This window comes from Sciurus carolinensis, chromosome 6 (assembly GCF_902686445.1).
Source record: "Sciurus carolinensis chromosome 6, mSciCar1.2, whole genome shotgun sequence".
Lineage (NCBI taxonomy): Eukaryota > Metazoa > Chordata > Mammalia > Rodentia > Sciuridae > Sciurus > Sciurus carolinensis.
Window position 1 is genome coordinate 69,093,463 of NC_062218.1, and position 12,448 is coordinate 69,105,910.

Here is a 12,448-nt window from a genome sequence, read left to right on the forward strand (position 1 = left end):
CTGTCCTAAGGTTTCCATATTTTACAATATGGATCATGGCCTTTCTCCATGTGTGTTCTCTTTATCTATAATGTCTGTGTGGCTTTTGAGTGACCATGTTTGGGAAAGGTAGTGTGAATTCTTTTTAATTTACTTCGTTCAACACACTTCACAGCACAATCCTCAAGGGCATAATAGCAGAGCTTATGCATTCAGTGATGAGTCACTGACTAAACAAAGTCACTGACTAAACAAAGACAAGTAACATACATGTTTAATTAAGCCAGGGACAAAATGACCACCATTGTACTGACTACTTGATAACCATTCTAGAGGTCACGTATGTTCTGCTACTGTATGGTGGTAATAAAAAATGTGCAAAGTAATATCAAGATAATTTTGTAGCACTATTAGATTTCTTATGTTTCTGTGTCTTCATTCTAAAATAAAAATGCTCTTATAACAAAGATTTCCTTAGATACTACTAGTTTGATAATCAAAATACTAGTAGTATTGATTGAATATTTTACTTTCCAAGTGTTTTGGTAGATTCTTGTGTTTTTAATGACTCTAATAAGATGGTAATTTCCCAATATACTTATCAAATAAAAAGCTGAACCAATATAGAAATCATTTTCTCTGTTGTCTGGTAAAAAAAGAGAAATAGCATGTTGAAACTATTTTAACATAAAGTCACGAAGCTATTTGTTAACAACAGATCTTGTAGAGCTGCAACCAAAGGGAAAGGCTTCACTGTTGAGTTTTTTTTTTGTTGTTGTTGTTGTTTTGTTTTTTGTTTGTTTGTTTTTTTCAGGTTATTTGGAGGTGTTTCCAAATAATCATTGACTTCTTGCATGGTTTGCCAATTTCTTCACTCAGGATGAAACAGAAAAAGCAATAGCTCTTGAGCATGAATTTGATGCTACTTGAAAAGAATATTAAATATAGGCTTCTATGCCTGGAAACATAAAATTATATAGTTCACAGAATAATATAGAATTCAACATTATCTAATATCAAACTCAGAAATATTGTTAAGACATTCTAAATATGAAAACTTCATAAGTATGGGTTCAAGGTTCTAAATAGTAAGATCTTTTTGTTTGTAACTACTCTTTTCTGTTTATTTCTACCTTTATTTTGCCCTTACTTTATTATTTCTTGTCACATCTGTTGCCCAGATAGTGTTATCAGTAAACTTGCTGAAGAGGTTTGTCTTTCCACAAAGCTCAGCCCAGTGTTTTTGCATAAATGAGGCCAATATTGAACAGGTGCCTCAGCAAGTAGATCTTTTCAAAAGTATGCACAAAGACAAAGACAAATAGATATGGGCTAGCAAATATACATTGACAGTAGCATAGTTTGTAGGAAAACATGTATTTGTTATAGTTAGCAGTTCTGTATTCATAGCAATGTTGGACTATTGTCTATGTCTCATAGCCAATAGTTCTATAATCATAATAATGTCTATCTATCTCACAACACTATAAGTTTGAACAAGCCAGAGGCCATGAATTTTGCCCATCGTTAAATTCCAATGTCTCTTCATAGTAGATGCTTAATCCATTTTTAAATAAATGAGTTGTTTTGAGTATATATGTGTTTGCATATTATGTGGGCATTTTTCTATATGCATATGTATATTTATGTAAACATTTTTTTCTTTTGGGCTCATTTACCATATTAATATAGTGATGTTCTTAGTGTGACCAAATGGCAAGCCTGTGCTTAATGTAATAAGTTCTTATCATTTTTGACTTAAATTGTAAATTGAAAACAAATTTTAGAATTACTCATCATCTTATATGGATGATGTTGCTAATATTTATAATTCAAAATGAAATTCTGTGATATTTTATAGCTACTACTTTTTAGATAAAATTATTAACAGTGTACCTATTTATCTAAATGTGATTTAGAAAATATTTGTGAACATTTTCTTTGTAGATTTTGTCTTTATGGCTGAAAATAACATACTCTAACTTAAAAAGATAAAAGTGAATTCGTTTAATATTATGTAATAGACTTAGAGATTTAAAGTGAGTTTAGGAGGGAGAGAAAAAAAAATTAAACTCAAATAACACTTATCCAGTTCTCCCATTAAACTTTGGCTCTGGAGGCAGTTCAAGAACATACATTATTAAACTCACATTGTTGATCCATTCTGCACCACCAGATCCCATCTCTGCAGATATTACATAAGAAACAGTATAGCATTGCCGTGACCAAATGGAAATCCAATACTCTTCAAAGCTCTGTATACACACTAGGAAGGCTACTGCATCATGACTTGGTGGACTGTCAAGAACTGGAAGATGCTGCATGCAGTGTGGGAGTCACATAAATGACCAAGCAAGATTTGCTACTCAAACTCATAATCCTCATGCTTATTAGCTGCATCTCATTACACAAATTGAAAAGGTTGCCCTGAGATTTTGAATGACTAATTTAGAACTTGATTATGATAAAATAATGGGATTTATTCAACATGCATATTGATCATTTAGTATGTGGCAGGTACTGGTTTCAGTGACTGGATGCATCAGAAAAGAATCCCTGCCCTGGTGGAATTAGTACATATCTTTGACAGATACCACTTACATAAAAATAGTATGTAACCAATACTACAGAGAAAAAGGGAAAAAAAAAAGATGAGAGAGATTGGGGATCCAAGAGGAAACAGACTGTACTAGTCAGTGCAACTTCATTAAAAAAGTAAGAAAAGAGCACAAATTTAAAGAAAATGAGGGGAGTAGCCAAGAGATACTGCTCTTCACCTGCCATGTAAACTAAGACAAGTCAGTGTCAAAGTTCTGGGTCTTAATTTCCTCATTTATCCACTGCGAAACTGATCTAGACATTCTCAAGTCCCATGAAGTACTTAACTCCTGTGAATTATGATTTAGTTTACTCCAGCAATACAGAATAAAAGCAGTCATCTAGTTGATATTCATTAAGCCTACTAGGTGTGTCATGTGCTGCTAATATTTGTCAAGGCATTGAAGAAATCCTTATGACAGCTGTGATTTGGGAGTGTCTCATAACATCCATTCATTCCTTTGTTCAGCCAACAAGCATATTTTAAGCACCCACTGCATGCCTTGCACTACTACATATCCAGAGAGTTACAAAGCAGACCACCAGGATGGTGAAGGAGGGAGGCAAGTTTGCAAAAAGTAACACATGTGAAGGAAGCTGGGGCAGGAGTGGGTCTGGGACACACAGAGGAAGTGTCCACTTCTGCCTGGCTTCTAGATACACACTGTTGTTTTCTACCTATACAGGTGAACTTTTGACAATTCTTTTGATTTAAATAATTGTTTTGAGAAAGGTGATAATAATATTAAATATAAGGAAATGATTTTCAGTTTTGAGATTTTCTTCTGTAAAAATTTAGTTTCTCTGTGTTCACATAGTAACTACATTAAGGGAAAATATTACACATGTTTGGAAAGCTTCAGTTTCTACAGGGAAAGTAAAATTGATCACATAAAGTTGGGGGAAAATTTAAATTGTGAAATTAGAGAAAGAAGGCAACTTATATAGTGTTTATCAGAACTGAAGTGATGATATGGTTCTGCCAACAAATGTATTTTGAAAGGCATAAAAATGTTTTCCATGAATATTCATGATCCTTTATCTATTTAAAAAATCTGTTTTCCATGACAATGAGGAAGAAATAAACATAATGATAATAGCTATCTTCTTCTGGGAGCTTACTCTCTGCCAGACCTGTGCCAAACACTTTTGCATATATTATCTCATTTAATTTTCACAAAACTGTGTGGTATAAACCGTGATTATATCATTGTACAGGTGAGGTGACTGAGACTTGAAGAGGTTAAGTAAATTTTCTGAAGTTGAAAAGCAGTAAGGAAAGTAGCAGTAAGGAAAGACTCTTGAAGTTACCATAAAGACCTGTGCTTAAACACTAGATGTGGGAAGCATGGACATTATGACCTTGGTAAGGTCAAGTGTATGTATGTGTTCGGTATAACCATAATTACTTTGCCTGTGGCAAAGGTCATAAAATATCTTTACTGTCTGTAGATATCTTCTTAAAAGTTGTATTTTAGAAAATATATTCATCATCTCTGAAATTCTATTAGCACTCAAAATTCTTATCCAAAGAATTGTTGGACCTGATCCAAACATTTAAAATACTGTTCTTCTGATAGGTACTCTATGTTCCTAATGATCTTAAGTTTCAGTTGACTTAAAGATTGACTAGGCCTATCATAATATGAGGAATATAATCCATTTGAGAATATTATAGGGACAGTATTACAGGAAAATGGGTTCCTGTAGAAGAATATGAGAACATTACTACGCTCTACATGGAGGACATATATGAGACAAAAACTAATAGATTTTTTTTTTTTTTTTTTTGTACTGTGGAAGGTACCCAGGGCCTCATGCATGGTAGGTAAGTGCTTTACCACTGAGCTACACTCCCAGTCTGTAAGCTACCAAGATATAAGCAGATTTTTGTTAGCACACTCTGTGGACAAGTTGTTTGTTTTCTTGTTTAATCAAATGAATTCAATAAAAAACACCAAAGAGAATAAATTAGCACATACAAAATTTTGTCTAAAGTACACCTTCTCCAGAGAAACTAGAAGATTTTGTTTTATTCCTTTCAGAAAAGTGTTTTTCATTAGAAACACTGCCCAAGGGTCTACTCTTGCCATGTGCTTCTCTAACTATCTGCCATTTTTTACTTTTTTTCTTTCTTTTTTTCCCTAAATCCAGATTAAACATTTGTGTGCTTCCATCTCTATAGAATATCCTAAAACATGACTGTGAGAAAGCCTTGGGAGAAGTAATTAGGTAATTATTACGCATGAAACTCAAGAATATATTACTAAACTGTTGAGCATTTGTATCAATCAGTCAAGAGTGTGCACTATTCTCACATTATTATTTAGGTAGGCCCAAGGAAGTTAGAGCACAAAATAGAAATATAATGAAAAAATGAGATAGAGAAAAGGTGTTTTTACAGTAATGTGAATTTTGAATAATTTTCTCCCTTTAAGAAAAGAGCATACTGCTTATCAGTACAATTCAGGAATTTGAGATTCAGATGACTAATTTAATTATTGGATTGCAAATTCTTATACAACTCTGTGGGAGCTTCAGTTCCCTTAATTCCTTCTGGGCTTTGTTTGATAAATTAAATATGAGAAAATAATTTAGTACTTCAGGAACCTAATAAAGGTTATTTGCTTATTGATTCTCTACTGGGCTATATGGTTTACTTTTGTAATGTAAAAGACAAATTAAATTATGGCAGACTATTTAGAAATAGTTTCTGTGAAGGACTAGGGAATTTGAAATTTCAATTTAAATACTGCAATAAAGGGAAAAATTTTACTGGGAAAAAGTAATAAGAACAAGTATTTGGAGTGATTTCAAAATGAATCCTGACATATGGATATAACCTCATAATCCTGTGACCCAAGCAACATTTCAGAATTAATTTCCACAAGCAAATATAGGCTTTGCAGTTCTATCACTTGAAAGCTCTGAGCAAACCTCCAAGGCAAGCCTACACTTTCTAAGAATATGAATTTACAATTAAAATGAAGTGGACTATCAAGGTTTTGGAAAAAAAATTGGACAGTGTATGCAAATCATCTGGATAATTTTGAGGCCTTGGGTCAGAAACCCCTTTGCAGTAAATTTCAAGTAGATGGGAATGAGAAGACCAGCAGAACTTTTCTCTGCTGATGGAATTTTAATCTGTTTTACAGGAGTAATCTTTAAAATGTTAGTACATTTTTAAATAGAAATCTTCACACACTGGGTACAATGGAGACTAAATGGTTTGTACAAAGTTTATAATATAACTTTGGTATCTACTAATGACTCTGATTCATAGTTATGCAAATATAAAGTTTATTTTACATTGGATTTAAAACTATTATTAATAATTAGGTATTATTATAGCTGAATTGAAATCTGTGACTAGATGCTAAAATAATATTATTTCTCATCAGTAATGTCTAGGTACAAGAATCTCTGGGAAATGGCTTTATATGTATATGTTATATATATATATGTGTGTGTATATGTATACACATATATATGTGATATGTGTGTGTGTGTGTGTATATATATATATATATATATATATATATATATATATATGAAATAGCTGAGTCAGCAGCTTGCAGAGTAAAATTTATAATTATATAATTTCTTTTCAGGGCTCAATACTGAAAAACAAAATTATAAGAGGCAAACAAAACTGAAAGATATGGGTCTAAAATAGCTATACATAGACAAATTTGAAATTCTACTTTGGTACTCATAACATACAGGAAAATACTTCTAGCCAGATTTACACTGTCATTTGACCTTCACCAGGTCATACTTTTCAACAGCAAGTGCAATTTTCTGAGACTACAATTTTGACCTTGACGATATAATTTGGTGTTTTATGTCTCTTAGCAAACTTATAATGTTTCTAGTCCCCAAACTGAGTTTATCTAAAATTAGTGTCATCCTATGTTCAAACAATTAAATTTGGTAATTCTTATTTTGATTATTCAGCTACAGCTCCTTGAACTGTCTTCTTATTGCATAAGTCTGTGAGCTTTCTTAATGCAGGAAGTCCCTCATCTGAAGCTGGGACTGAGGAGAGAGCTGCATTGTACTGCAGCCTCAAATCTTACTACAGCTCTCAGGCTGAGGATTTAGCTGAGCTCAACGGAAACATGCAGGACCAATATACTGGTCTATGCAAACTAAAGCTTTAGTGAACGAGACTATGATATGGTAAGCTACTTTTTACTGAACCCAGAGCTTCTTTGATTTTCACATTATTTACATTGATTCTCTTAAAGATTAAACAGTTACTGTAACAGAATGACCTTACATCCCAAGTTTCACTTCCTATTTCTTCTCTCCACCTTGCATTTAAATGAACTTTATGCCCCCTATTCTACTTGATGATAGCAACTGCACTAAAAGCCTTGAAGTTGATTGTATCAACTCACTGCAGTTTGACATGCTTAAGCAGTTCAACTTTAATTGTCCCCAAGTCTTAACTCTTCTGTAATGCAATAGCATTCAAAAGCAGAGCTCAACATTGTTCACCAATTAACAGAAAGGGAAAGGAAAAGTCAGTGCTGCAGAACTAAGATTGAGAAGCACTAACCTAGCTTCTCAACTGTAAGTAACATGAAATTGACTTGACTTTCATAGGAGATCCTGTGTTTTCTTACCTTGGATGTGGATAACTCTGCTATGATCCAGAGTATAGTTGTCCGAATGGTGATCAGCCCAGCAGATTGAAATCAGCACCAGAAGAAGTAGACTCTTCATCTTTATAGCCCAAAAGATCTTCCTCTCTGTGAGAGCATCACATACAAAGAGGCTGGTGAGATTTGGAACCCTTTGGAGTGTTGCACTGCACAACTTATTACCGCCTTATCATCATAGAATGGGTCTGTAAAAATATTTAACCCAATCTGTTCAGAAAGTTACTGTAGCTGTCTTTGAGAGCTGAAGACGGCAGCTTTGAAAAATTCCAGTTCCCCCTAGGCAGCCAGAGTCCAAATAGTGTTTAACTCTATCTTTGCAGAATTGTAAACCTAGAAATTTAAAACACTAGAGTTTTGACATAGTTAGAGTAAGTTACAAAAAGATGTGACAAGGACATTATAGACGTAAGTAATTTAACCCTCTGAATTTAGAGTATAAGTTAATAAAACAGTAATTGATACATCTATATATGAATATTTATCACCCATCTAATTAGGAACTCAATCTTAAACAGAGCAAATAAAGAATATTTGCATGAAACTTGACATCGACATTCATTTTACATGTGACTTCCTAAGCAGGTTATATTGCTTGTTCTAAATAGAAAAGAGGACCAAAGGGGGTGGGGGAAACCCACGCACAACTGATTAAGCAGAAAGCAGCACGTTTGTTACAGATTCACTTACCATCTTAAACACTGCTTGTGTCTATGGTGAATAGTTGAAAATTATGGACAAACTAGATTAGAGTTGTGCATGCTACCACTGCAGTCATCCTGATTGATTTTTCATTCATTCCAACCTAAAATGCTGACGCACCAACTTAGAGTGCCAGGTAGGGTCTCTGCAGTCAGCAGAGCCACAGCTGCAGGGAACATCTCTGCCAGGCTCGCAGGGCAATCAGGCAAATAAAGAGCCGAAATAGACAGGGAGGGACAACTCTGGTCCTAAGTGAAAGAGACAGAGCCATCACTTGCCTGTCCTTTATCCAAAGACTGATTTGATAAAAAAAGACAAACTCCTTATTCCCCAACAACTTTGTCATTGTAAGGCTCAAAAATAATTCCAAGCAATAGAAATCTCATGACCTTTGCAGTATTTGTCAAGCAAGAATTTCAGTGTAGCTTCTCTGTTATAATGTAGAAAGCTGAGGCAAATATTAACAAGGTCTTTCTTTTTCTCTCATGCACACAGCAGGCTTAACAATACTGGCTATTTTTAAAACTGAAATTGCACAGTACTGGCTTCTCACTCTAATTTGTTTTTTCCAGGAAAGCTTGGACTCCCTGGAATACTTATTAAAGAGCTCCGCGTCTGTTCCTGGAGGTCCTTGCAAGCAAGCTGTCCTCCAGAGCCTCATGTCTTTACTCACAATACTTTCCTGAGTCCCTCCTGGGACTGAAAATATGCCTCTCTGCAACCCCCACCCCCACACTGCCAAAAAATCTGCATTGCTCTGATGCTCGTGGACTCTGTCTTTCACATTGCTGTGTTTCTTTTTCTTTATTATGTCACACAAAGAAGATGGTGGATGAGCAAATTATGCACCTTATCTGTCCAGGAAACCAAGTGTGTTGTCTTCAAAATTCTATCTTATTTACTCATCTTATTTTCAGATGTTCACTTGCTTGTTCCTCTGAATATTTTTATGAAATGATAATATTTGTAGCCACTGAATTTTGTCCTTAGGACTATTATTAACAAATAATAATAATAATAACTAACAATTCTGTTTGCAGTCCAGAATTGTGCTTTGGGTGCACAAGTATAACAAAAGTGACTTTTTGGAATTTGTAACATAATTTGGGTAATTATATTCACAAACAGGAAACAGTGGGCAAACAACCCCAGAAATGAGATGTGTTCTTCAATTGTCTCAGGAATCAGAGAAGGAGAGAGTTGTGAGAGTGTATAAAAGGAGCATATAGTTTCAACAGGTGAAAAAAAGGAGACATTCCAGGCAAGAAGTCCAGGTAAATAAAGGAAGAGAAAATGCTAGATTAATTTTCACATTACTCTGGTCAACTGCAGCTTAATTTGTAAGGAGTTGTATACATACGATAGAATTGTGCATCTGACCACTGAATTACATTCCAAGTCCCTCGTTCAGTTTTGCCTAAAATAAATTACGTTCAAATCCATGTTTCCTTTAATTCCATACCACAGTACCCAAACTTATGCCAATGAAAGTTTATTCAACTGAGTTAAGGTATCAGGCTGTGTAATAGCCCTAATCTGAAATACAAACATCATTCGAGTATGTGTGTGTTTGGGGGAGGGGGCCTAGAGGATAATAATAACAACAGCTGTTTCCTTTTAATGGATGTCTACTATTTGTCAAGTCTTACATTAAGCATTTTGCATACAATGGCTCATGCCATTATGACAATATTATGAGGCAATTATTTCCTTCTTTTTTGTGGGGATGGGTACTGGGGATTGAACTCAGGGGTACTCAACCACATCCCCAGCCCTATTTTGTATTTTATTTAGAGACAAGGTCTTGCTGAGTTGTTTAGCACCTCACTGTTGCTGAGGCTGGCTTTGAACTTGCAAATCCTTCTACCTCAGCCTCCTGAGCTGTGGAATTACAGGCATGTACCATCGCACCTGGCTATTTCCATTTCTTGATAGTTATCTTACTGAAGGTCATATAACTAGTAAGAGGTTTAGATTTGCCCTTATGTAAAAATACACCTACTTTGAGAGGTGCTCATTTTTCCAATAGGCATTTAATTTGTTATTTTGTTGTTGTTGCCTTTTTTTGTTCAGGCTTTTAATCTTAAAACTACTATGATCTTAAAACTTTGATTTCTGTTATATGTGAATATAGTACTAAGACATTTTTTGAAGCCACCATGTTGTTTTCCGAGGTGCTGGGGATTCAAACCCGGTGTTTTATGTGAATATAAACTTAAAAAAAAAAAAAAAAGACTTACATATGAAAAGTCAGCACTTTTCTTGTCATGGTTGTTCCCTGACTCATTTATGATAATTCCCTAGTGCCTGGTGCCATGAACACTGCCCTGGTGGCTCACGTGTATGATACGCACACACACACACACACACACACACACACACACACACACCCCACCTGTGAACAAGCTGAAGATATTGCACATTGGTAGTGATTTCTGATTAATATGGAGGCATATCTAATGAACACTTTTGAGTACCCTTCACTAACATTAATGTAACCCAAGGAGAAGAAAGTGGACATTGTCTCTTTTGCCCTGACATGCACAGCAACTGTCCCACCAAAAGACAGCAAACTAGCAAAGCAAACTTCAGGAACAAAATCTTGGGGGTGGATGAGCAAACTGCAAGTACCTCAGAAGGTGCTGCACATCAGACTGAGGCCCTTAAGGACATGGACTATGCCAGTGATCTTTGTGCTTGTCTCCAGTGGAAGACAACTTGAACACAGATGATCATATGAGTGAATCCATCTGAGTCCAGCTTATTTGCCTTTTGTGATCATGTAGCCTCTGAAAACCTAGGTATGTTGAACAAAAATTTCATTTCTCAATATGAGTAAAATTTATAAAATTGGGGCTACTTTTAAACAACCAGTTATTATTACCAGTCCTTGAATTAAGTAGCACTGTTCTTTACCTACAAAAGGAGACATTGATGGTCTCCTTTTATAGTCTACAATGTTTTGCTGCTATAGAGATGCACGCATCTTCAAAATGAGTCCAAATTGAAATGTCTATGCTCAAAGATAGATGATAAGAATGTACCTTTACAGTTTGACTTTGGTGATAAACAAACCACTATTTTAGAAGCAAGATACTCTCCCCAAAGTACAAGTCTAACAGTTTGATATACAGATAAACCAATACCAAGAGTCTCACACTAAAGTGGTTAATTGTTATGCCTTAGGTACCTATTTAAAATTCTTACATTAGGTTACAAGGAAATAAAATGAAGTGGAAGGAGTGCATGCTATTTTCTGTGGCCAAGAGTAACACTATATGATTCCTGAGGTACAATCACATGCTGGGCACTGTCCTTAAAGCTTCACCTACTTAATTTTTATTACTTAGAACAACTCAATTGAGGTAAGAATGTTGTTATAAACATTTTATAGTTCTGGAAATGGAATCTCAAGAGTGGTTAAGTACCCAGCATGAGCGTGAGGAGTTGGGAGTCCATGCAGTCTGATCCTAGGGATTGCACACTGACCGCCGTTATTGGTGCACTGTGTGCCCCAAGGAAAGTCTGAAAGCTTCCCTCACTACGTGCCACCCCCTGGAACTGTGTCTGTGTGCAGGAGAGGGTTGAGTAGCAAATTGCACTTGGGAGAAATTGTTAAAAATAATACAGGAGCCCAAACTGAGGGGTGTTCATACTGTTTAGACGTTACTGTTCATACTGTTAGACGAACATACTGTTCTATGAAGGGGATTGAAAGTTTACTTTTTTCTTCACCCAAGATATAATAAAATAACCCCTCATCAATTTAGTATGCAAAATTTGGTTAAAAAACTATGAGAATCAATGCAAAAGTTGCTGGAAGTTGAATGAGAAAAGAAACCATAGCATTTTGTTCTATAGAATTATTTTAAAATAGACTGACTCTTTTTCTCTCCATTATATCATTTAAGTCTTATCTAGTTAGAGGGAGAAGAAGGAAGATCAGTTCTTTTCAAATAATGGTGAATATTGCAGTGAAACAAAATTATCAAATAAAATAGGGACTGTGAAAGCATTTTCATTGGGTTAAATTAACTCAATTCAAAAACATTGTTCTTTTTTTCTGAAATAACCTGCTTTGTTTTTTAGTTGTTAAAATGGTCTTTGTTGCATGGGATTCTATATAGTAGACTTTTGAGATTGTAGGTTTTTTGTTTGTTTGTTTGTTTGTTTTGTTTTGTTTTTAATCCTCACTGCCCTCCCCTGCTATGCAAAGGAGAAACCATATGCTCTATTAGGGGCAGTTGATTTTGTTTTTTCTTTTGGCTTTGTAGGGAGAAATCTAGAAGTTAGAACATTGGCTAATGGACTCAGACTAGTGATGTATTTGGATTCTTCAGTGTAAAGAGGGACAATTACTAATGTTGATAAGGTTAATAAAAGATTTACCTAAGCTCCAGGACATACTGCATATAGTGACAGGGAATGCAGAACTGTTTGGAATATTCTCAAAACTCAAGAGAGAAGCCAAACAGATGAACAAACAAACAAAAAGCTTTGCT

The 12,448-nt window shown here is 34.9% G+C and overlaps 1 protein-coding gene across 3 annotated transcripts in view; it reads right to left on the reverse strand.

The window, feature by feature from the left end:
• The window catches only part of Hapln1 (hyaluronan and proteoglycan link protein 1), a 77,831-nt gene that overhangs the window by 22,615 nt on the left and 42,768 nt on the right, over positions 1-12,448 (reverse strand). For 2 of the 3 annotated variants that reach the window (XM_047556078.1, XM_047556076.1), the window contains exon 2: positions 7,209-7,334. In XM_047556078.1, coding sequence (XP_047412034.1) covers positions 7,209-7,308 — 100 coding nt within the window. In that variant the 5' untranslated portion in view covers positions 7,309-7,334. Of the gene's footprint in view, positions 1-7,208; positions 7,369-12,448 lie in introns of those variants that run through there. The other variant, XM_047556077.1, reaches the window with a different exon arrangement.